Raw genomic sequence first — 20,663 nt, 5'->3', positions numbered from 1 at the left:
ACTGTCCTGACTCAGTGTGCGTGGGGGATGGGAACACAGCTCAGGTAACCATAAGGCAGTGAGCTGCTTTCCTGGCAGAGTGGGTTTGGTGCGCGGCACCCTGTGCCCATCAGGACTGGGTCTGGTTAAGGAGGACTTCCTTAAGCCAACCAGGGTCTGAACCAGGTCATAAGCTTTCCAGTGAAGGTCTCCAGTTATATTTCTATTAACAAGGACAGAAGGAAAGAAATGCCATTACAAGTGTCTTGGAAACACTTTGTCATTGTTCCAAAACACTTGCTTCGAGTTAGGCATAAACTAAGATCAAATCGTGCAGAAGTGTTTTAATGCTTTTACAAATGCAAGAAAGAAACCAGCTTGTGATTATGTTAAAACTGCAGGGTTGAAATCAAAAAGGAACCCTAACATGCAGATCCTTCCGGGAGAGATGCTAGGGGCTTGTGCAATGGTCCGTGTGACAGAGAGCTCACCCCTGGGCAGGGCAGAGGCAGCCCTCCTGGAGGTGGTGTTCATTCCAAGTAAGATCCAAGTCCGGAGGCAGGGCGGGAGGTGAGAAAGCACTGTCGTCTTCCTTGTGGCTTGCTTGGATGACCGAAGAGCATCGTTTCATTAAAGAAAAGAAAAATGGATGGTGGGGACAAAGTTGATCTCATAATTTATGAATGGGCCCCAACCAGAGAAGGATTTCACTGCAGTGGCAGAATGAACACAAAGAAAGGACTTGAGAATAAGTCCCAGCATGGAGATTATTCAGTAGAGATGTGAGAAATGCAGGATGAGGTGACGCGAGCGGCAGTGCTGGGGCTGGCACCCTGTGGGTGGGGCTTGGCAGGGGGCCTTGGAGCCCTCCCTCCTGGGAAGCAGGGACAAGGGGGCGAGGGCAGGGCAGGGTCAGGTGGGTGGGAGGGCCTGTGTCTCGAGCCTGTAAGAGCTGGGGACTGAAGGACCTTCCCTGTCCCTGCTCTGCTCGCTGTCCACACCACTTCCCACCACCCGCTCCTCCCTGGCCTTGCTTGGCTTAATCCACATCTAGCTAAAGTCAAGGTGCTCTGTCTATGAGACTTGTGGCCCCTGCAGACTTGAAGTTGGGCCTGTATTTTCTACTCACTTCACAGTCACAGGTGCAGGAACAAGCTGCCTGTGATCTTTCTCCTACAACCACTTTTTTTCCTCCGACCCACTCCGTTAATTTCTGAGAGAGGGTCAGGTACATTTGTGATTTTTTTTTCTGTTCCTCCCTTCTGTCAGTTTCTGTTGCATGTGTTTGGAAGCTCTGCTATTAGGTGCACACCATTTAGGACTGTTAGAGACCAGAAAGTGGATAGTGGCCCAGTTCCTGGGAATCCCAGCCCCTTCCCCAAGGTAGTTAGAATAACCCTCCCGCTTGTCAGCATATGAAGTTACTCGGCCCATAAAAATTAACCGTCTCATATCCTGGGGCCTCTCACCTTCTGAGATGGCCTGCAGTCTGTCTATGGAGTCTGTACCTCACTGAATAAATCTACCTTCAGTCAACTACAGCTCGCTCTTGAATTCTTTCCTGTTCGAAGCCAAGGACCCTCACTTGATGGGGCGTGTCCCAGAGACTCACCTGAGACCTGGGACACAGCCATCCTCTGAAGCCCCATTTTCCTGCAACAATTGCATTAGCCAGAAATTCCAGAAAATATTAAGTAACACTGGCTTAGAACAAGCAACTTTCCTTTAGCTCTGATTCTAACAGGAATGCCTTGGGTGTTTCAGTATTAACATTTATTCTCGGAGTCGTCAAACATTTACTGAATGTATTCTAAGAGCTAATTTCTGTGCTGGTGCCAGGGGTATAAGGTGAAGAGAACACACGCTCTGACCTCCAAGAACTTAAAATTGGTTTTGTATAATGTTCAATGTAGCCATTTTGTCACCAAGGGCAGAGGCAGCCTTCCTACCTATTTTAGATGTGCCATTAGTACTGGGTGACAGGACATGCATTTCCCAGGGCTCTTTTGAGAATATCATGCAGTCCATCTCTGCAGTATGGTCTTCTTTTGAGGTCAAACTTAGGGGCTTGCTACGTATTCTGATAAGCACCTCTGGACAGTCTTCATCCCAGAGGGCAGCTGGCTGCCAGTGCTCTTTACCATGCTTATGCCTCTGAAATGGCCTTGGTACCCATCCTCACAGAGCCACTTCCTGCATCATTCCATCTCCAAGAGAAGTTTCAGGGAGGAAAGATGCCTTTGAAAGACGGTATATTGTGAGTGCAGGAAAATCGGGAAGCTGGGGCACTTTGTACTCTCAGGTACTCAGGTAAATAGGCATCTAGTTCCCATACTTTGTGCTAAACCATTAATTTAATTTGGGAAACAGTAGAGTTGTGCCCCTTCCCAGGGAAATGCTCTTTATACGCGTTGCTCCGAGAACGGTGTGGGGGAGGGGCGGGTGGGGCGGCATCCCCTTCTGTCCTGGGCACTGCTGGCTGCTGGAGCCTCCCACTCCCTCCTCTCTCTCGCTCCTCTAACAGGACTCAGACGCTCCTCTGAGGACCCACTCACGCAGCCCAGGTGCTTGGAGGGGAGCTAACTTCTCTCCCAGCTCCAGCCCAGAGCCCATCGGGACATTCCCTGCTCGTTTCCAGTGACTGGTTCAAGGCTTTCTGGCAACCCATGTGGGGACCCTTCCTGGGACGTGGAGAGGGGTGCCCCATCTCCCCTCTGCACGTGATGTGAGCACATCTGGGACCGTTCCAGCCACGCCATCACCAAGAACAGAGCCAGCCCTGGGATCACGCTGACCCCAGAAAGCCGGGCCCAGGGAGAGAGGCGGCAAGCCCAGGTCTGAGCGGCGTGTTCAGCTGCCCCGGACTCCCCCTCTCTGGTGTGGCAGACACGAGGCCTGCCTTCCCTTTCCACCTGACCGGAGGAGTCACAGGCACGGGTGACCAGCCACTCCTTCTGCGTGCTGTGCTCAGAAACTGCTTCGACCTCGGCTCCTGCTCCGGGACGGGAGCCCTAAGCAGGAGCACATCCTGCTAATGTCACGTCCCCAGGCTGAGCGAGCGGGCAACTCACGATTGGCCGAGTCCAGGAGAGGGTTCTGAAGGGAAAATGCCATGTAACTGCCTTGGACTTCTTAAAATAATCTTTTCTTTCTCTTTTTCTCTGTTCAGAGAGACAGAAATAATGACTCCCAAGACAATGGTTAAAGATACACACCTGAGAAGACCAGGCTCTTGGCAGCAAGGGTCTGGTGGGTGCTGACGCCTGGTACAGGAGCTGTGGTGTAGCCCACGTCACTGTCACAGTGTCACGGTGTGCATGCCACCCAGCTGCTTCCTTCCCAGCGTCTACAAGGACCTGCCATGAAAAGGTGCTCTGTAGCACTCAGACCATATCCTCCTAGGTCACGTATTAACAACATCACACAACAGTGGCAACGGGACACGCTCTCTTTGCAAAGTGAAGGTTGTTTATTGCTCGTTATGAGTTTGACAGGCAAGACCCGAGACAGGGACCATCATACCTCCAGGTGACCTTTACCAAATGCCTGCATGGAAATGGATGTTGGAATGAACGTGGCATGCATGTGTGTGTGCGTGTGCATGTTTTCCCGGAGTTCTCAGTTTTTCCTTCCTGGAGAAGCAGAGCCCCCACCCTCCCGGTGGTGGGATGGAGAGAGAGAGGGTGGGGGATCTCTGCTGGGGCCCTGTGCTCGCGTGTCACCTCCCCTCACTCCCGACCACACCCGTCCGGGGTTCACTGCGCTCACACACATTTACACATGTTGAAGAAAACCAATCTGCTGCATTTTCTTATAAAATGAGATGAAAAAATAAACTTCAACACATCTTTTCATGTGTCACTCTTCTATAAACTTTTATATATGTTAAAGCTCTTCTTTTTCTTTTCAATATACTCTACTTAGAAATTTTAAAAAATAAACTTTCTTTTTGGGTACCTTTCACTTCCTGTGTTCGCCTTGGAAATATATAAAATACATCTTGCTAGAACTCTTTTGTGCAAATAATACAACATAAATAATATTAACATTTCTGTTATAAAAAAAGAGCATTTCGAGGTTTCCACTGCTGCCACCGTCAGCTACAGTCCCTGGAAGGTGCTTCTAGAAGCAGTCTGTGGTCTGTCCACTCAAGCCCCGCAGGTCCTGGTCTGGCTGCGGGCGGCTGGCCAGGAACTCACCGTCCCGCTTGCCCATCTGTAAACCACTTCGGGAGAACTGGAGGACACTTCCCAGCCCGCTGACCAGCGAGAGGGAGGAAATCCAGCTGAGGGAGCTGAAGCTGGGGAGGCTGAAGATGGACGAGAGCGGGGCTGCCCTGCTGGTGCTGGTGGGCTTCCTCCTGGAGTACCCGGGACAGCCTTCCAGGACCACCTGCCCCCGCGAGGAGGCCCCCGGGGTCTGGCCGCTCAGCCCTTCCAGCAGGGTGTCCTCCCGCAGAGGCACGCCCATGTCCACCACACTGGGCTCCCCACTGGCCTCCGGGGAGCAGGCCGGCTGCTGCGCATGCCAGGACGCCTGCGAGCCGCAGTCCTGAGAGAAGGACCCCGAGGCTCTGAGGCTCCTCTGTTCTGATGGTTCAGTCCTCGGTTCTCCTGGAACATGTCCCTGAGCAAAGGTCCCTTTGGGAGCACTGAGTTTCTCAGGAGACCTCTTGGCCAACTGGCGTGCCAGCTGAAGTTGGGTGGGGAACAGACTCCCCTGCAGGGCTTTGCAGAATAACCTGGAAAGAACACACAGAAAGGAGTCAGCTATTGCTCTGCTGGTGCCTTTGTGCTTCTGAGACTTGAATGGAGCAAGCAAAATGCTTTCAGAGCTTGCGAAGGGCCTGACGGACACTGCCCCCGATACCCACCTGGGCAGCAGCGCGGCGACAGGCGCCATGAAACAAGTCAAGTAAAACACGGGGTCGCCCATCAGCGTCTGCATGGTCCAGTAGGGGTTGGATGGAGGGTAACAGGTCGCACAGGAAGCATTGTAAATCAAAGCCACGGTGAAAAATAAAAGGATGCTGAAGCCACAAGCGGTCCAGTTGAGCCAGGTCTGAGGGGTAAAAGAGAGAGACAGAGCTTTTATTTCAACAGAAGTGCACCGGTCCTCCATGGGAGGGTGGAGTAGAAACAGGACGGCTGGTGCGGTGGGGTGAAGCCCTCGGAACCTGTGGACTGGCCTGAATCCAGTTTGGGGAGATGGAAGGCAGGAGCGGGAGGGAAAGAGAGGGGAGGGGAGCCTGGTGGGGGTGGTGTGCAGGAGCCCAGGGCAAGTGTGGGCCACGGACCGGGCTGCTCCCACACCAACGGACTTATGGATCTTTTCTTGTTCTCATCTCATCAGGCCGGCTCCTGTCGCCTCAAAACCCGGCTAGACTACTGGGAATCTGCACTGAAGGAAGCGTGGGGCTCGCAGACCAGCCCGATTCTGGATCACGCCCCCAGGCCTTACCCAGGTCTTGGTTTCGATGCCCAGGTGCAGGAGGAAGGTGAACAGTGCGATGGCAGTGATGGGGGTCCCCCAGGTAAACACGTCCGCGTCGGAGTCGTAGTAGGCCTGGAAGACAGCGTGTCAGGGTCTGTGGGTCGCTGGAGGCCCCCGCCGGGAAGGGCGGTGCCATGGGCCCACTTACCAGGTAAGGGATGAAGAAGCACACCAAGCTCTGGAAGGCGGCGTCAGCCATGTTCAGCCAGAACGTGCGAGGCCGGTATTCCTGGGGCACAGAAACAAGCACAGCAATGGCAGGGACGCCCCATCTCCCCCAGCGGCTCTCCAGGCTGCTACCGGCCGCCAAGGCACAAGCCAAGCACCCCGTGAAACGCGCTAACTCGGGACTTTTGAAGAGCGAGGCCCCGGGGGGCTGGGGAGAGGAACACCACCTAGGGCCTGCAGAGGGCAGGCAACGGAGTCACTCCCCGAGCATCTGGACCCGCAGGACCCGCTGCTGCAGCACTAGGTCAACAGCAGAAAGATGACGACGCTTTCTAAATCCTGTGAGGGGCCGTTTCCCAGAGAGGGACTGGCGCCTGAAATTCCACCCCCTCCCCCAGTCTGAGTCCTTCCACTCCTGCTTTGTCAGGGCTTGGCCTCCCCTCTGACTGTTGGACCCCGTAGCATGTTTCTTAAAAGTGAGTTCTTTAAAGAGAAAAAAAAAATACCATATGATATCACTTACACATGGAATATTAAAAAAAAAAAAGACACAAATGAACTTACAAAACAGAGACAGACTCACAAACATAGAGAACAAACTTATGGTGAGCAGCGGGGGAAAGAGGGTAGGAAGGGATAAATTGGGAGTTCGAGATTTACAGATAGTAACTGCAGTATGTGAAACAGATAAACAACAAGGTCCTACTGTACAGCACAGGGAACTATATTCATGTCTGCAGTAGTCTATAATGAAAAATATGAAAAGGAATATATGTATGTGTGTGAATGACTGAAACATTATGCTGTATGCCAGAAATTGACACAACATTGTAAATGACTATACTTCAATAAAAAAAGAATGCAAAAAAAAAATTAAAAAAAAGTGAGTTCTTTTAAAATTACATCATGGATGTTTTCCAATGTTCAAATCAAAAAGCTGCCTAGCAAGGGCAACAATGACCTTGAAATGGACGCATCACGTCCTCATCGTCTAGGTGCCCACGTCTGCACTCAACCCCGCTGCGCTCTGAGCTGCTGGTCCCGGCACTGGCCCGTGGGACACGCAGAGCGGACGGGAGGAGCATCCACTGGGCCCCTCGGAAAGCGCCAGCCAGGCCCTTCCCGCCGGCCACCTGACTCCCCAGGACACACCCCCGGCGGCTGCCCAGCAGGTGAGGCCTGGCTGAGGGCAGGGGTCCCCCCAGGTGGCAGGTGGCAAGCAGAGGCCCTCCTCATCTGCCTGACCTTCAGCAGCCCCCAGCCCAGGCCGCCTGCCTGGGTGGGAACCCGTCATCACCAGAGGTGACGGGAAATCAACTCTTCAGTACATCAGCTCTGAATTAGAGACTGTCGTGGGGAACGTGGGGCCCTGTTTCCTTTGCACACATATAATAACTCCAACCAGCCCAAGAGAAGCACTCAGACGGCTTCCTTTAATGGCTGGCTAGGAACAGCTGGCAATTAGCCCGTCAATCTACGCTGTGTATTGATGTAAACATGCATTACATCATCTGTTTGTATTCATTTGTTCTTTCCAGGGTTTCCCCGTGGGTCGGTCTCCTCATTAATCCCCATTCAAAGTAAAGCACATTTCTTTTGGGGGTGTTTTAGGAAAATCTGTCCTCCCCATGTGACCTTGACTTAGATTCCAAATGGGCTTTTCTTGGGTTCCTGGAGACTCGTGGTGTGAAGACAGTTTTCACCACACTCTGCTTTTTTATTTTTTTAATCTTCCTCTTTTTTTTACGCTTTATTTAGGTGAGTTGATCTACAAAAACTGCACATTTTTAATGTACACATTTCGATGGGTTTGGGCACGTGCGTGCGCCCGATACCATCACTACATCACCGGCCTCACTCTACTTAACGCGCTGCAGTCAGGTAGACGGAGTTCACTGTTTACCTCCCATGGGTCAGATACTAGGATTTTAACAGTTTGTCCCAGGGTGTCCATTCAAAGGGAGGCATGGGGACCTGCACTTTGTAGCAGGTGGGCGTGGAGAGCGAGGGGACCAGGAGACAGGAGGCAGGGTGGGGGTCCTCACCTCCCTGTTCTGGCCGCTCGTGTAGAGCTGCGGCTCGGTCAGCAGCACGTCAGCCGGCACGTCCTTGTCCAGCACCCCAGTCACGAGCTGGGGGAGCGAGGAGAAGAGCAGGTTAAAGAAGATCAGGTACCACTGGTCGATCATGGCGGACGCGGAGAAGCCACAGTAAAACTGGAACCAGAACAGGAGGCCCACGAACATCTGTAGTCAGGAAGAGTGGGAACCGGCAATGCTCAGCTGCCCCGCAGACTCGCCCAGGGGAGGCAAGGGGTCTGCAGGGTCTGACTGTAAAGGCTGAATTTATAGGTAGATATTTCCTACCAAGACAGCCCTTACCTTGGAGCCCTCTGACTCCCCGCTTCCTCCTCCTCCCTGCTCCCACCTGGATCCCTTAAGCAGGAAGAACCGACGTTAGCTGGGAGTTCCCACAGATGGCCCTTGGAGGAACCAGGTCTTGTGCCCAAAGGACCACAGATCGTAACAGAAAACAAAATACAAGTCTGGCAGGGTCTAGGGTGGCTCATATTCCAAAAAGGCCGGCTCGGTAAGTCACACATCACCAGGCTTCTTTCCGGGTGCCCCTCTCTGTGACACCAAACCAAACCTACCCAGGTTATACCCTGGATCTCGCCCTTCTTTTTGATGGGGAACAGTGTGCAATTACTGACTCGCATGGAGGCAAGGACTCACATAAGCACGGTGGTAAAGGCAGTGAAGACACCAACACCAATGCCTTGACTGAGCCCTGGTACCCACCCAGCACTCTGGGCAGGGAGCTACAGGCATTATCACTGGTCCCTACGGCTATCCCAAACAGGAAAGGTTCAGGGAGGTGGAAGGGCCTCCTCCCATGCTTAGTAGGAGGAGCTGGGGAGACCTCTTCACACTGTTAGTTGATCAATGGATGTCCGTGGCCTGAATGCTTTTTTCTTTTTTTTTTTAATGGACATATTGGGGATTGAACCCATGACCTCATGCATGCTGAGCACGTGCTCTACCACTGAGCTACATCCTCCCCCATGACTGTATTTCTGTGATGGGCATGGGAGGCAACTGCAAAGCATTCCGACATTTATTAGCAGTGCAACCCGGCTCAGACCATTTAGCCCCTCTGGCCTCAGTGTTCCTGTCCATGAAATGGGCACACACGTGGTACCTAGGTGTGGGGCTGTCATGAGGACTGATGACTGATGCACCTTCAAGAACCCACAGGAGTCCCCTGCACACTGTAGACGCTCATCCTTGGTTTGTGGTTGTTTCTGTTGGCAGGAGGGCTGTTTTCTTTGTTTGAGGCCCAAGCAGGGCCAGCGTGCTTATGACCTCATTTAGAGGAAAGGAAACTGAGGGCCACGATGTCAGATGACTGGACTACGGTCACCGCATGAGTAATAAACCCAGTGTGTGCAATCACCCGATGATCTTGGCCCGGAGGAGCCACGGAGGGAGAACGTTCTCTGCTGGGTGCTGCAGACAGTGGCCTGGGTGTGGCTTGTGGAGCTGCCACCGTCCACACTTCCAACCTGGACACAATCACTTAACCTCCCTGAGCTCTGGTTTCTTGACCTGAACGTGGCTCATTCCCAAGATCAGAAAAAAATGACAATCTACATGGACATCACCTCCAAAAGAGACACAGATCTTCTAGGACCTGTTTCAATCTGTGACTTACTGCGACTTCCCCCTCCCACCCTGAAAACCGACAAACTCGGGTTTTCATTGACTTTCTTCCCTTTCTCACTCCCACACCTGGTTTTCTCTTGCCTACCTCCACGGGTACAGCCTAATGAGTCATCAGTGAGCAAGTGAAGTCAGACAAAGAGGAAAACCACTTGGATAATTGAGATTTTTTCCCCCTGTAGTATCAAAAAAACTTTCTCCCCAAACCACTGTTGCTATGGAAACTTTTCTTCTCTGCTCCTTACTGGAAAGGAAGGCCAACTCACTCCTAAAGCTAATGAATTTCTCACTTTGGGAGGCAGAGTGATTATCCTGGAACTTCTCAAGTAGATTAAGTGCTTGTTAACAGAGGCCGTGCAACTTACATAGAACAAAAAGCAGGCACCCTCTTCACCTGAATGTCCCTGTCCCCTCCCTGGGGACAAATTCACGGTGGCAGGCAGGAGGCTGTGGCCATTCTGGGCCCCATTTGCAACTGAAATGTTTAATGCCTTCCCCTCAGTCTGAGACATTTTCATTAGGAATTACGGAGAGCTGGTTTCAGACAAAGAAGACAAAGTCCATAAAAAGGCAAATAACTTGCTCCAGATGGCACTGCTAATGAACGTCAGAAGCAGGGCTGGGAGGCTGCTCTGCCCGCGCCACTCACCTTGACTCAAAGCACCCACCCTCCGGGAGCTGGTACCTTCTAGGTCTGCAGCTGTGTGCCCGGGGCCTCAGTGCTGGGCAGGCAGAGCCAGGCAGTCAGGAGAAAGGGGACTGGACTGGCAAGGATAGGGACAGTGAGGCACAGCCATGCGTGGGTCCAGTCCCAGGCGGAACCAAACCTAAGTTAATTCCCAGGACTCAACCTACAAAATTAGACGTGCCCTGATTGTCCAGAGTATCTGTGTTAATTTTCTAGAAGATATTTCAAACAATGAGTGAGAGTGAGGGGGCGGGGGAGCGGACGGGAAAAGAAAGGTAGGTCTCAGCCTTCAGAACAAACAATTAAGAATATGAAACAAGAGCTGCGCTGATGGTGGTTCAGAGCGAACACGGAGATTCTAGAATGGAATTTGAAAAAAAACAAATAAATAAGGCTTTTATTGTTTTTTGTTTCAGGAGGGTACAGGACGATCTTGACTTTGGAGCTGTGTGTCCAACGGGCTAGATTTACGGGACTACTCTGTAAGGTCAGTTAGCCCAAGAGTGAGTTCATTTCTTGTCTCCTTGTCTGCATATTCAATTGCAAGCTCTGAGAGGCAAGAGTGACAAGGAGCAATCCGGCAACTTCTCAGTTGAATGTCTATACCTCACTCACAGGCAGGCCAGGGTTCTGAGATGGCCAAATTGTCCATCCCGGAAGGCTATGAAAAAAGACGGCTGTCTGCCAAGAACACAGTAACGAAGGGACGAAGAATTAAATGTTAGGGGCAACACGAAATGGACCCAGGCCCTGGATCAGAGTCCCTGGAGAGACAGAACCGACCTCAGCTGGCCAGGCCTGGGTATGCCCTAACTGAAGGTCAACTCCGGGCTGATCTGGCAGAGGGGGCGTCTGCCCCGCCCAGCCCAGGAGAGGCGGGGGCCGGCCTGCTAGCGGCCCCTTCCTGCTGGCCCAGGGTGAGTGTATCTCAACAGACCACTCGGTGTCAGGATCACAGCCTCAGTCCTTTCATTCTGACCCAGAACTGCCGATCACGCCCCTGCTTATTACCACGATTCCCTGCCTGCTCTAGACAGACCACCGACGAGAGCCCATCCCTGACACACAGTGACAGAGCGGTCACGTGCTTGGGAGCTGGAATCAGATGGATGGGGACTGAACGCAGTGAAACATGCATGCGAAAACCAACGGTGACTGCAAAATTCCTGAAAACTTATCAATAGAGTATGAGCATCTCCAGCTGATGACCTTGTGCAAACCCCTGGACCACATGGTCACTCTACTTCCTATTGTAAAGCCCTAAGTGGATGTTCCCCGTGGGTCTGCCTGTTTCCACGACCTTCTCCCTCAGAGGTGCGGATGAGTTAAGACTTCTGAGCCTGCAGGGTGCAAGGCCAGGCCTGGGGGAAATCCACCAAGGCCAAGGAAGGTGGAGCCAATGGGAGGCTGTGGGATGGCCCGCTGGCCAAGGTCAGGTGATGGTCCTGTGAACCTCAGGCCTTTCATACCAAAAATTCTTGATCGTGGCATCAAATACTTACTGTGTTTTTGTAGAAGAAATACAGCACCATGTTGGCAAGTCGGGAATAGCACCAGTGTCCGTGAACGATCAGGAGTCTCTCCAGGTACCGGAATCTGGGCACCGCAAAGTCGCTGGCCATCACTGCCTTGAAAAGGAGAGAGTTCCCGTTATGGTGCCAACCTCACTCCGCCTAAGGTCTGTCCTCTCCCCTCCACCAAGCCGAGGCGCCAGGTGGATGGAGAAGTTCAGTCTGAACACACGTGCCTGGCCAAGGCTGGCTGTACCACGGTCTCCCTTATGCAAGTCCAATCTCAACCATGCTCAGGTTCCAGGATGTCACTCTCCAGGGCTCACTGAAGGTTTCAAATATATGTAACTGATGGATTTTTAAAGTTTTTACGTTTTCTTTTCCATGTTATTTTTTTTAAACAAGCTAACAAAAAATACAGAGATGTGTGAAGTTTCCCTGCTTTTCCCATCCTCCGATGTTTTATTTGTTCATCTAAATCATGTTAGAATCTCGACCCAAAGGTGAACCAAAGCCACCCTTTACGTAGGCCTCAGATAGAGGGACAGCTGTCCTGGGAGTCGGTAATGGGTCGTTCTTCCCAAGAGCTACAGGTGATGAGCAAGGCCAGGCCCGTGGCTCCTCTGGCCTCCAGGTAGCCTGTCCCAGGATGGCACGGCAGGGCCCTGGACGTCGACAGGAAGGAGGTGGGAGGCAGGCTTCCTCTACCAACAGGAAAGATACCAGGGGCGGACACATCCCCGTACTTCACCGAGCATCCTGCTTGACACAGTTAAACTAATTGGGCCAGACAAACGCTATCAACGTGACACTTTTGTGCCCAAAATAACTCAAAACACATCATATAATGAGTTTCTTTATTTGGGGGAAAAGAAAAATCAGAGAAAATGTCACTGAATAGAATACATTTCTACTTATCTTTGGAGCTTAGTCCACCCCAAAATGTAAGTCTGCTTTTAAAACTGACCTGACTTGCTTATACTTAAATAACACCTGGAAAAAAAGATCAGCCTCGAGGTTGTCCTGCCCGTGAACCAGCGTAACATCAGGATGCAGGACAGAAACGTCTGAAGCCTCCAGATGGCTTTATTTTATTAAAAGGAATTTTTTAATATAATATATACATTTATATTTTATTGAAGTAGAGTCAGTTCACAATGTTGTGTTACTTTTATTATTATTATTATTATTATAGGTTGCTAAGATATTGAATGTAGCTCCTCGTGCTGTGCAGAAGAAACTTGCTGTTTCTCTATTTTATATACAGTAGTGTAGTATCTGCAAAGCTTTACAGGCCGAAGTTGCCAGGCTTAGCTGAGAAGCAGGCTTAGCAGAGCCTGGCCAGAGTTCAGTGACGGAGAGAAAAGTCTTCACTTAGGATGGCTGTGCTCCATTTTAAATTATTTTATTCCGTTTCACAGCCTTAGTCCTAAGAGATGTCCATGACCCTTAAATGCACTCTGCAGCTTTGAATTTATTTTTTATTTAAATTTTTCAAAAAAAATTTGGGGTGGGAGGAGATCATTAGGTTTTATTTATTTATTTTATTTCAGTGGAGGTACTGGGGAAATGCAAGGTGTCTGCTTTCTGAACCCAAACGTAAGAATCTGAAAGCCAATAGTGTCTTTATGCCTTTTCACATCCACATACAGGCATCTCAAGGGTTTTGTGCATCCTTCATCCTTTCATTCATTCCATTATTCCTTTTCTCAAAAGTCACATATTAAGACCCTCCAGTTGCCAGGCACAGACTGGGAGGCACAGACACTGTCATACAGGGTCCCTGTTCTCAGTGGAGTCAGTCTAAAAACTCTAAGGGATGTGGTTAGTATGAAGTTAAGGAGAGCCCAAGACGCAGGCGTCCACACTGCACTGGAGAAGCAGCCTGGACCCCTGAGAGCTGCAGACAGACCCCTCCTTCCAGGCCCCACCTGCCTCTCCAGCCTTCGGCCACAACGTCCCACCTCCACACTTGGACTCCTCTGCCAAAGCGGCCTCCCCAGGGCTCCCAGCCAGGTCAGAGCCTCCGGTCACACCCTCAACGGAGACACCCGTGTTTCTTTCACAGCACTCACTGCCATTATGACCACTGGTGTAAGCTTAAAATACTATCTGCCTTCCCATTTTGGCTTTTCTGAGCCTTCCATGAGAGCCAGGATAGTAGATGTGGTCATTGCTGCCCTGGTTCCCAGTCAGCGCTTGGGCCTGTGGGGCACTCAGTGAACGTGGTGGACCAGATGACTCCACGAAGCCAGGGCCTCTCAGAGACACAGAATCTCCCTGGTCCCGTCTCCCTGCCTGGGACACGTTTCCCACCTTGGCTGAGCTGGGCAGTTCCCAGCGACCTCACCTTTCCTCAGTGACTCAGCTGGGATTCCTCGGGCCCCTGCTGCCACAGCTTCCCACCCAGCGCGTCTCCCAGAGGCCTTAGCACATCTCTTTGCTTATCAGACTAAGATGCAGGCAGGGCTGTCATCCCCCGGGGTGACCTGTGCACTTACAACAGTAAGAAAAGATACCAAGCTTTATCACCCTCTTACGTAATAATGCACCCTCAGTGAGGAAGTGTAGCTTTAAATAAACACAGACGCATCCAGTAAGACCCCACCCAGAAGTCACGGCCACCCAAAGCCTCGCAATACGAGCCCTAAGCTCAGCCGTCCCCTCCAACTCCTGCCTCAAGGACAAGCAGCAGGGGCGGCTCAGCCCACCCCCCTCACATGCTTAGGCTTAGAGTCTGGACACAAAGTGCCTTCACTCGGTGGATTTCTCTGCATGTGCGCTTGGTGGGCACTGCCCTGGGTAGCTTTTCACTCTAGCACAAAGGAGGCGATGCTGGTGACATCAGAATGAATTAACTATTTTGCCCATTCATTCAACAGATGCTTTCTGAGCTCCCCCATGAGCACAGCGCTGTGAGGAGGCAGGGAGACTCCAGCCTGCACTCCATTTTTAATTTTGTGGAGGAACAAAAAACATACAAGTAACATCACACAAGTCAGAGGAGGGCAAGAGGAGGGTATGAAGGTGCTGAGGGTGAGGACGGGCCCGAGATGGAACGACTGTGCTCCTGGCTCAGGGCTTCCCAGCTTCTTGCCATTTCAGGGCCAAGATGAAAACCCCTGAGCCAGCCAGGCCTGGCGCACAGGAGGGCTCAGTAGGTAATGACCGACTGGATGCATCGATGAACAGATCAACCAGTGACTAAACAGTGATCAACACCCTGATTTTTACAAGAAGATGATTGGATAGGTTGTACCCTGAAGTCTCCACCAGGTTAAAAAAAATACTGAGATTCAATGTTAATAAAACGTGGGAAAAATGCTGTGATGCTATGGCCAAAAGAAGTCCATTTTGGTGGGGGAGGGTCCAGCTCAGAGGTAGAGCACGTGCTTAGCATGTATGAGATCCTGGCTTCAATCCCCAGAATCTCCATTAAAAATTAAATAAATGAACTTAATTACCACTACCCCCCAAAAAAACAACAAAAGAAGTCCATTTTTCACTGACTCATTTGTTCACTGTCTGGATCGCATGTCAAGAACTAACACGATGACAGATGAAAAAGGCAGAGATGCGTTGTCACATGAGCCAAGACGGCCACACTCCACTTGTAACTGAGCAGGACCCTGTGGCGCCTTCCCGGGACAGACCCCTCCCCGTGCCCTCTGCTGCAGCTCCTCTCTGAAGTACCCGGATAACCGTGTCATCTCATGCACACGTCCTGTGCTCTTCAGATACTAAAAACCACCACCAAAGGGAAGAAATTAATTACTCGATGGAGAGGATGCAGCCCCCAGACCTCCTGGTGCCCGAGGGTTGATGGTGTTGACGCCCTGTTACCTGTACACCAACCAGTCAGAGGGTTGTACACAAACTGCTCACGGGCCCTGTGATCCACCCCCACCTCACCTGGCTTTTAAATAGGCTTTGCTGAAACCCTTCAGGGAGCTCGGGGTTTTCTTGGGCACAGGCCACCCGTCCTCCTTGCTCGGCCCTGAAATGAACCTTTCTCTGCTCCAAACTCCGACGTTGTGGTTAGTCTGGCCTCACGAGGCACCAGAACACAAACCTGCCTTCGGTAACACATTTTTATAGTGACCCCAGGTTGCACAGCACTATGGCAAAGTTCACTTTTCAAACGGCGTCCCCAGTGCCCAGGAGCAGTGAAAAATGCCTTCCAGGGATGAGCCGCTGACAGCCAGAGGCAGGCGATGGCCTACCCTGCCTCGCTCCGCCCCACCTTTTCACAGAAATACTTAGAGACACGAGCAGGCATATTCCTGGCATGTGGCTTCCCCGGCCACCTGGCCTCCTCCCGCTGGCTTAGCAGAAGGCGAGCGACAGTTGGACTGAAGCCCAGCCCTTTCGCTCCGCGGGACAGAGCCCAGGGAAGGCCAGCACAGCTCACACGGGACAGCCCCGCTCGGTCGTTACCTGCATGCCCTCCTGGCCCGAGATTCCCACACCCACGTCCGCCACCTGGATCATGCTGACGTCATTGGCTCCGTCTCCTAGAAACAGCACAGGCAGGAAGAATCGTTTGAATGGAGGTTCGCAGAATCAAATCGGCTTAACGCATCCTCCCAGGGTCCCCATGAGCAGAGTCCTGGGCAGGGTCTGGGGGCAGGGAGCAGAGGCGGTGCAGAGTCTTCCCCAAGGGAGCCGAGTGACGCAGTCAGAACAAGCATGGTGGGGGGCTCGGAGCCACCAGCCCCACCAGGATGCATCTCAGAAGGCAGTTAGCATGTTCCTTTCCAGCTAGCACACGCCCTACGCTGCCCTTCGCGTGGTGTCCAGCACCGCGAGAGATGTGACCTCCACCTTGAGCGTCGTTTCCTGAACTGCTCCGGTCTTTGTCACGTCAAGGCTACTCCCACTGATACTCACGTGAGTGGTTTTCTAAACTGAATGAGGGAGGTTAACCTCTGCCCAGCAAACTGGAGAGCCCGTTCCACACACGCATGCCCAGCCAGATTGTTGGCCCCTGGGCTCACCGCTGGGCTCTCTGAGGGTGTCATAAAAAAGGCTGCCTATTTATTCAGTCAAACTGCTATAGAAAACGCTTAGGAACGCAGGGTATAGGCCAGAGCTTTCGCCACCTTCGGGGAAAGGCAAGCAGAAACGTAAAGTCATTGTCGCTCAGTGATTGTGGCCATTCTTGGAACAGGGTCACAGAAGGTCCCAAATCACGGAGTCCCTCCCACGTTTCAAATATGCAAAAGGTGCGGATATATAGAGTTGGAGTGACCCACGCCATGGCCACAGGATGTGTCCCCTGCGGTATCTCTGTCCTTTATTGCACTGGACCCAACACGGGTGATTAGTCAATATTTGTCCAATTGAAATTCTGCAAAGCAATAACCTTTGCAGCTCTTCCCAGAACGTCCCATTCAAAATGAGATACAGAGGCAACAATGTTCTCTGTATCATTAACCACTGGACGCCCAGGACCGGTCACATCAATGCTTTAACTCACGGTCAAGGAAATGAGCTCATGTTCTGGTAGGTCATTACTTTTCCTCTTTCCCTCTGAGAGTCTATTTTGTTTTTTAATTTTCTTTTTAACCAGCCAAGGCTTTACCTCCATTTTCCTAAAGGAATGCCACACACTCATGATTCAGTGGCCGACCAGGCAGTGAAAATGTGGCTTATCACTCCCGTCTGACACCAGCCCTGTCAGGGGACACTGTCCGCATGTTCTCACTGAGGGCAGGAGCAGGGAGGAGAAGCTAGCGGTAAAGCTGCAGACCCCCTGGCTTCGGCCTTGAACACCTGCTCAGGGAGACCTGCGGCCACTCCAGGCACATGAGGGCAAAAGTGGTCCTGAGACAGTCTCCCTGAGGAGGGGCCGCCTCAGAAGAGCTGCCTGTCTCCCCTTATCCCGAACTGAGCTGAGCACATGCTCACTCTCCTGAGCGGTTGCCATGGCCCTCAGGATAGGCAGGGCCATCTCCATGACGACCACACTAGGGCCATCCCGCTGCAGACCCAGCCGATATGCTGGGCTCAAGTGTCCTGCCGTGGCATCCTGTGTGACAGGGTGGCAATCCCCACGCCAGCAAGGAGGGCTGTCACAGATTGACCGTATTTTGCAGAAAATACAGTAATAATTGTTACCGATTGGTGAGGATGCTTTAGCTCAGAGCCAGCCCTCACTCAGGTGTGCATTCTATATGCAGGGAGAGCAAACTGCTTGCTATCCAGGGATCATGGGAGTCACCCCTTTTCCTAGGCTATCTGCACCTCACCAGCAGGTGATGCTACCAAGCCCCTCAGCCTCACTGGACAGTGGACGTGAACGGAGGTGGGTGGGGGTGCTGCCTTGAGGGGAGACAGGTGAGACTGGAGAGATGCCTGGAAGGCTCTCCGGGCCAACAGTCTGCAAGGAAAAACCATCATTAGATGCATAGTCCTTAAAGAAATGATGCCAAATTTAGCAACTATTCATACCTTAGGATGGATTTTTTAAAATTAGATGCTTGTTTCAAAAGAATCAAAGTTCAGCAGACAGGAAGCAACAGGAGCTCAAGTCTCTGGGCCCCGGGGCATCAGCAGCCTCGGACTCCAGGTGGCTCAGGGCGGTCAGAAGAACCTGCAGCGGGCCTCCGTTCTAAGCTGGCCTGGGAGAGTGCTTAGCGTGTAGGGCTCTGCTGTGGCCGTGCCTGCCTGGGACCGGCTGCTCTCTAGTCTCCCGTCTCCCGGGAAACAGTAAACCGCCATTGCACTACTGACTTCCTAATACGTAGCTATCTCTGTTGCTAGTATCTTTTGTGGCTTTCACGGCGAAGCTTTATATTTGGAACAGGCTGCCTGTTTCACTGCACTGGCTGTGATTTTTATAAATAGAAAATAGAGCAAAAGAGCGTTCGTTTTCCCATCCTGTGGCACAGCACAGAAGGCGCAGGAAATTCAGGATGCTCCGAGAGGAAGCAGCTGCACGAGGTGGGGGCTGCTCATTCACACAGGGCCCCGCCCGGACGGCCTAGATACTTGCCTATGGCCAGAGTCATGGCCTTGAGCTTGCTTCTGACCAGCTTGACCACCATGCTCTTCTGCAGGGGGGTCGAGCGGCAGCAGAGGACAGACCGGCACTGCTTAGCGAGGAAGAGGAATTTGTCCTCCAGGTTTTTCTCCAAGGCGTAGGCCAGACTTCTGCCGTCGATCACGAGGCTCAGGCTGGGGCCGGCGGTGGTGACCGTGGAGGGTGGGTAGACAGGGGAGAAGCCCATACTCAGGCTGCCAGCGGTCTTCTTAGGGGCACGGTGGGGGCTCCTGGACTGCACGTAGTGGAGGCACTGGTCCAGCAGGGCCGCACACACCTCCTGAAATGGACAGGAGAGGACGATGCGGTTCACTTGGCTGCGTCCCTGACCAGGTCACCCGCCCATGGCACGTCTGAGAATCTCCAGGGACCCAGGCTGCAGGCTCTTCCCAGGAGGCCTCCCTCCTGAAACTGGGAAGTGCGTGAAAGAGATGACTTCCAACACAAAAGAGTTTGAGCTGGTTTAGGGTTACTGTAAGATTCCGCTATATTCCATTATACTGTGTAGAGGGTAGGCGAGATCACCTTCTGGCTGGTTCGATGGCAGGAGCTCCCCAGGCCTTGCCTCATGGGCTTCTGAGACCCTTACTTAGCCCTTCCTGTTTGCTGGTGAGGTACCAACAAAAGCCTCAATTAGTCCCTGAGGAAGTGTCATCAAGGAGGGAGGAAACAGCTCAGGTGGTAGAGCACATGCTTAGCATGCACAAGGTCCTTGGTTCAGTCCCCAGCCCCTCCTCTAAAAATAAATAAATAAACCTGATTAACCCCCCCAAAATAAATTAAATTAAATTATATTAAATGGCAATTTGAGGATCCTTAATGATGGGGATAATTTAAAAAAAGAGAAGAAGTGTCATCAGTGTCTACCTACATTCTCCAGGTGACCAGGAAAATGGAGTTTAAAAAAAAAAAGCATAATGACTGAGGCTTTTAATTGGCAGTGCCCGTGCAAAACTGTATCTGGTTCTAGAAAGAAAAAGGAAACAAACTTACTGGGGACCCTGCAGGGTCAGGGACAGAGGCACAGCAGGGACATATATTTCCAGGAACAAACACACTCCAGGGAACACAAGTGGTTCCTGGTCTTCCACAGATGGACAGCGAGTGACCAGCCTCCTGTGATGCACCATGGAAATCCAGTCGTGCCCAACAAGCACTTACTTTGTTTCTTCTTTCTTTTTTTTAATGGAGGTACTGGGGATTGAACCTAGGACCTCACGCATGCTAAGCATGCACCCTACCACTGAGCTCTACCATCCACCCACCAACGGGCGTTTACTGAAGACCTTTTATGTTTAGAAAAGTGAGTGAGATTACAGCAAAGAAGATGAAAAGATGCAGTTATTGGCCTTGGGCGACAGGCAGGCAGCTGGACACACACGCAAACTCACTCGTGACCGCAGCAAGTCATGGACCAGGATGTGCAAAGTGTCGCTGGGCAGAGAGGGAGCGATTTGCTTCTAGGGGGGCTGGGAGTGGCAGTGACAGGGAAGGCCTTGAAGAGAACATGGGGCCTCATCACAGGAAGACCTTGAATCTCCGGGTCCTTGCAAGAGGTCTTGGAGCAAGCACACCCTGCCGCCCCTGGGGCTTTCCACCTTCACCTCGTCTGGACCCTGTGTCACGGGAGCTGGGAGTGGGTGCCGAGGTGGGACAGAGAGAGGTCCAGCTTCAGGAGAAGCCCTCTGCTTCTGTCTCGAGGAGCAGAGACGAGAACTTCCAACGCTCGGACAAGATGGAGGAAACCCTGTTTGTATTTATTTGTCTCTCTCGTCTCTCGAACCCACTCAGGCAATTTGCTCTGGAGGCGGGCAGCAGAATCAGCGGTAGGAGGGCCATCTGCCGCCCAGGACACTGAGGGAGGTGGTCCTTCCCTCCTGTCCTAGCAGTACTTGGCCCTGGATGTCAGTGTTGGTGCAGAATACAAAGCAGATCAAAGCCCAGCTTTCTGGCCAGACGGAGGTCCAGAGAATAAGAAAGTACTGGGAAAACTATGAGGAGAGAGAGCTTGGCAAAAATGTAAGACAGATTCTAACAGCTTGGCAAAGGCTAAACCA

General features: G+C 52.0%; 1 protein-coding gene across 3 annotated transcripts in view; it reads right to left on the bottom strand.

The window, feature by feature from the left end:
- Positions 1 to 3,427: 3,427 nt before the first annotated feature.
- The window catches only part of ATP10A (ATPase phospholipid transporting 10A (putative)), a 160,946-nt gene continuing 143,710 nt past the window's right edge, over positions 3,428 to 20,663 (bottom strand). Inside the window, exons 14-21 of one of the 3 annotated variants that reach the window (XM_072950642.1) lie at positions 18,559 to 18,886; positions 15,999 to 16,075; positions 11,553 to 11,678; positions 7,686 to 7,886; positions 5,621 to 5,701; positions 5,440 to 5,544; positions 4,853 to 5,040; positions 3,428 to 4,720 (exon numbers count right to left, since the gene is read on the bottom strand). In XM_072950642.1, the coding sequence (XP_072806743.1) occupies positions 4,102 to 4,720; positions 4,853 to 5,040; positions 5,440 to 5,544; positions 5,621 to 5,701; positions 7,686 to 7,886; positions 11,553 to 11,678; positions 15,999 to 16,075; positions 18,559 to 18,886 (1,725 nt within the window). In that variant the 3' untranslated portion in view covers positions 3,428 to 4,101. The remainder of the gene's footprint in view (positions 4,721 to 4,852; positions 5,041 to 5,439; positions 5,545 to 5,620; positions 5,702 to 7,685; positions 7,887 to 11,552; positions 11,679 to 15,998; positions 16,076 to 18,558; positions 18,887 to 20,663) is intronic. The other 2 variants (XM_072950643.1, XM_072950644.1) reach the window with 2 other exon arrangements.

Source organism: Vicugna pacos, chromosome 27 (assembly GCF_048564905.1).
Source record: "Vicugna pacos chromosome 27, VicPac4, whole genome shotgun sequence".
In the NCBI taxonomy this organism is placed as follows: Eukaryota; Metazoa; Chordata; class Mammalia; order Artiodactyla; family Camelidae; genus Vicugna; species Vicugna pacos.
Note: the sequence above shows the minus strand (reverse complement) of the source record. Positions and strands in the feature narration are given on the sequence as shown.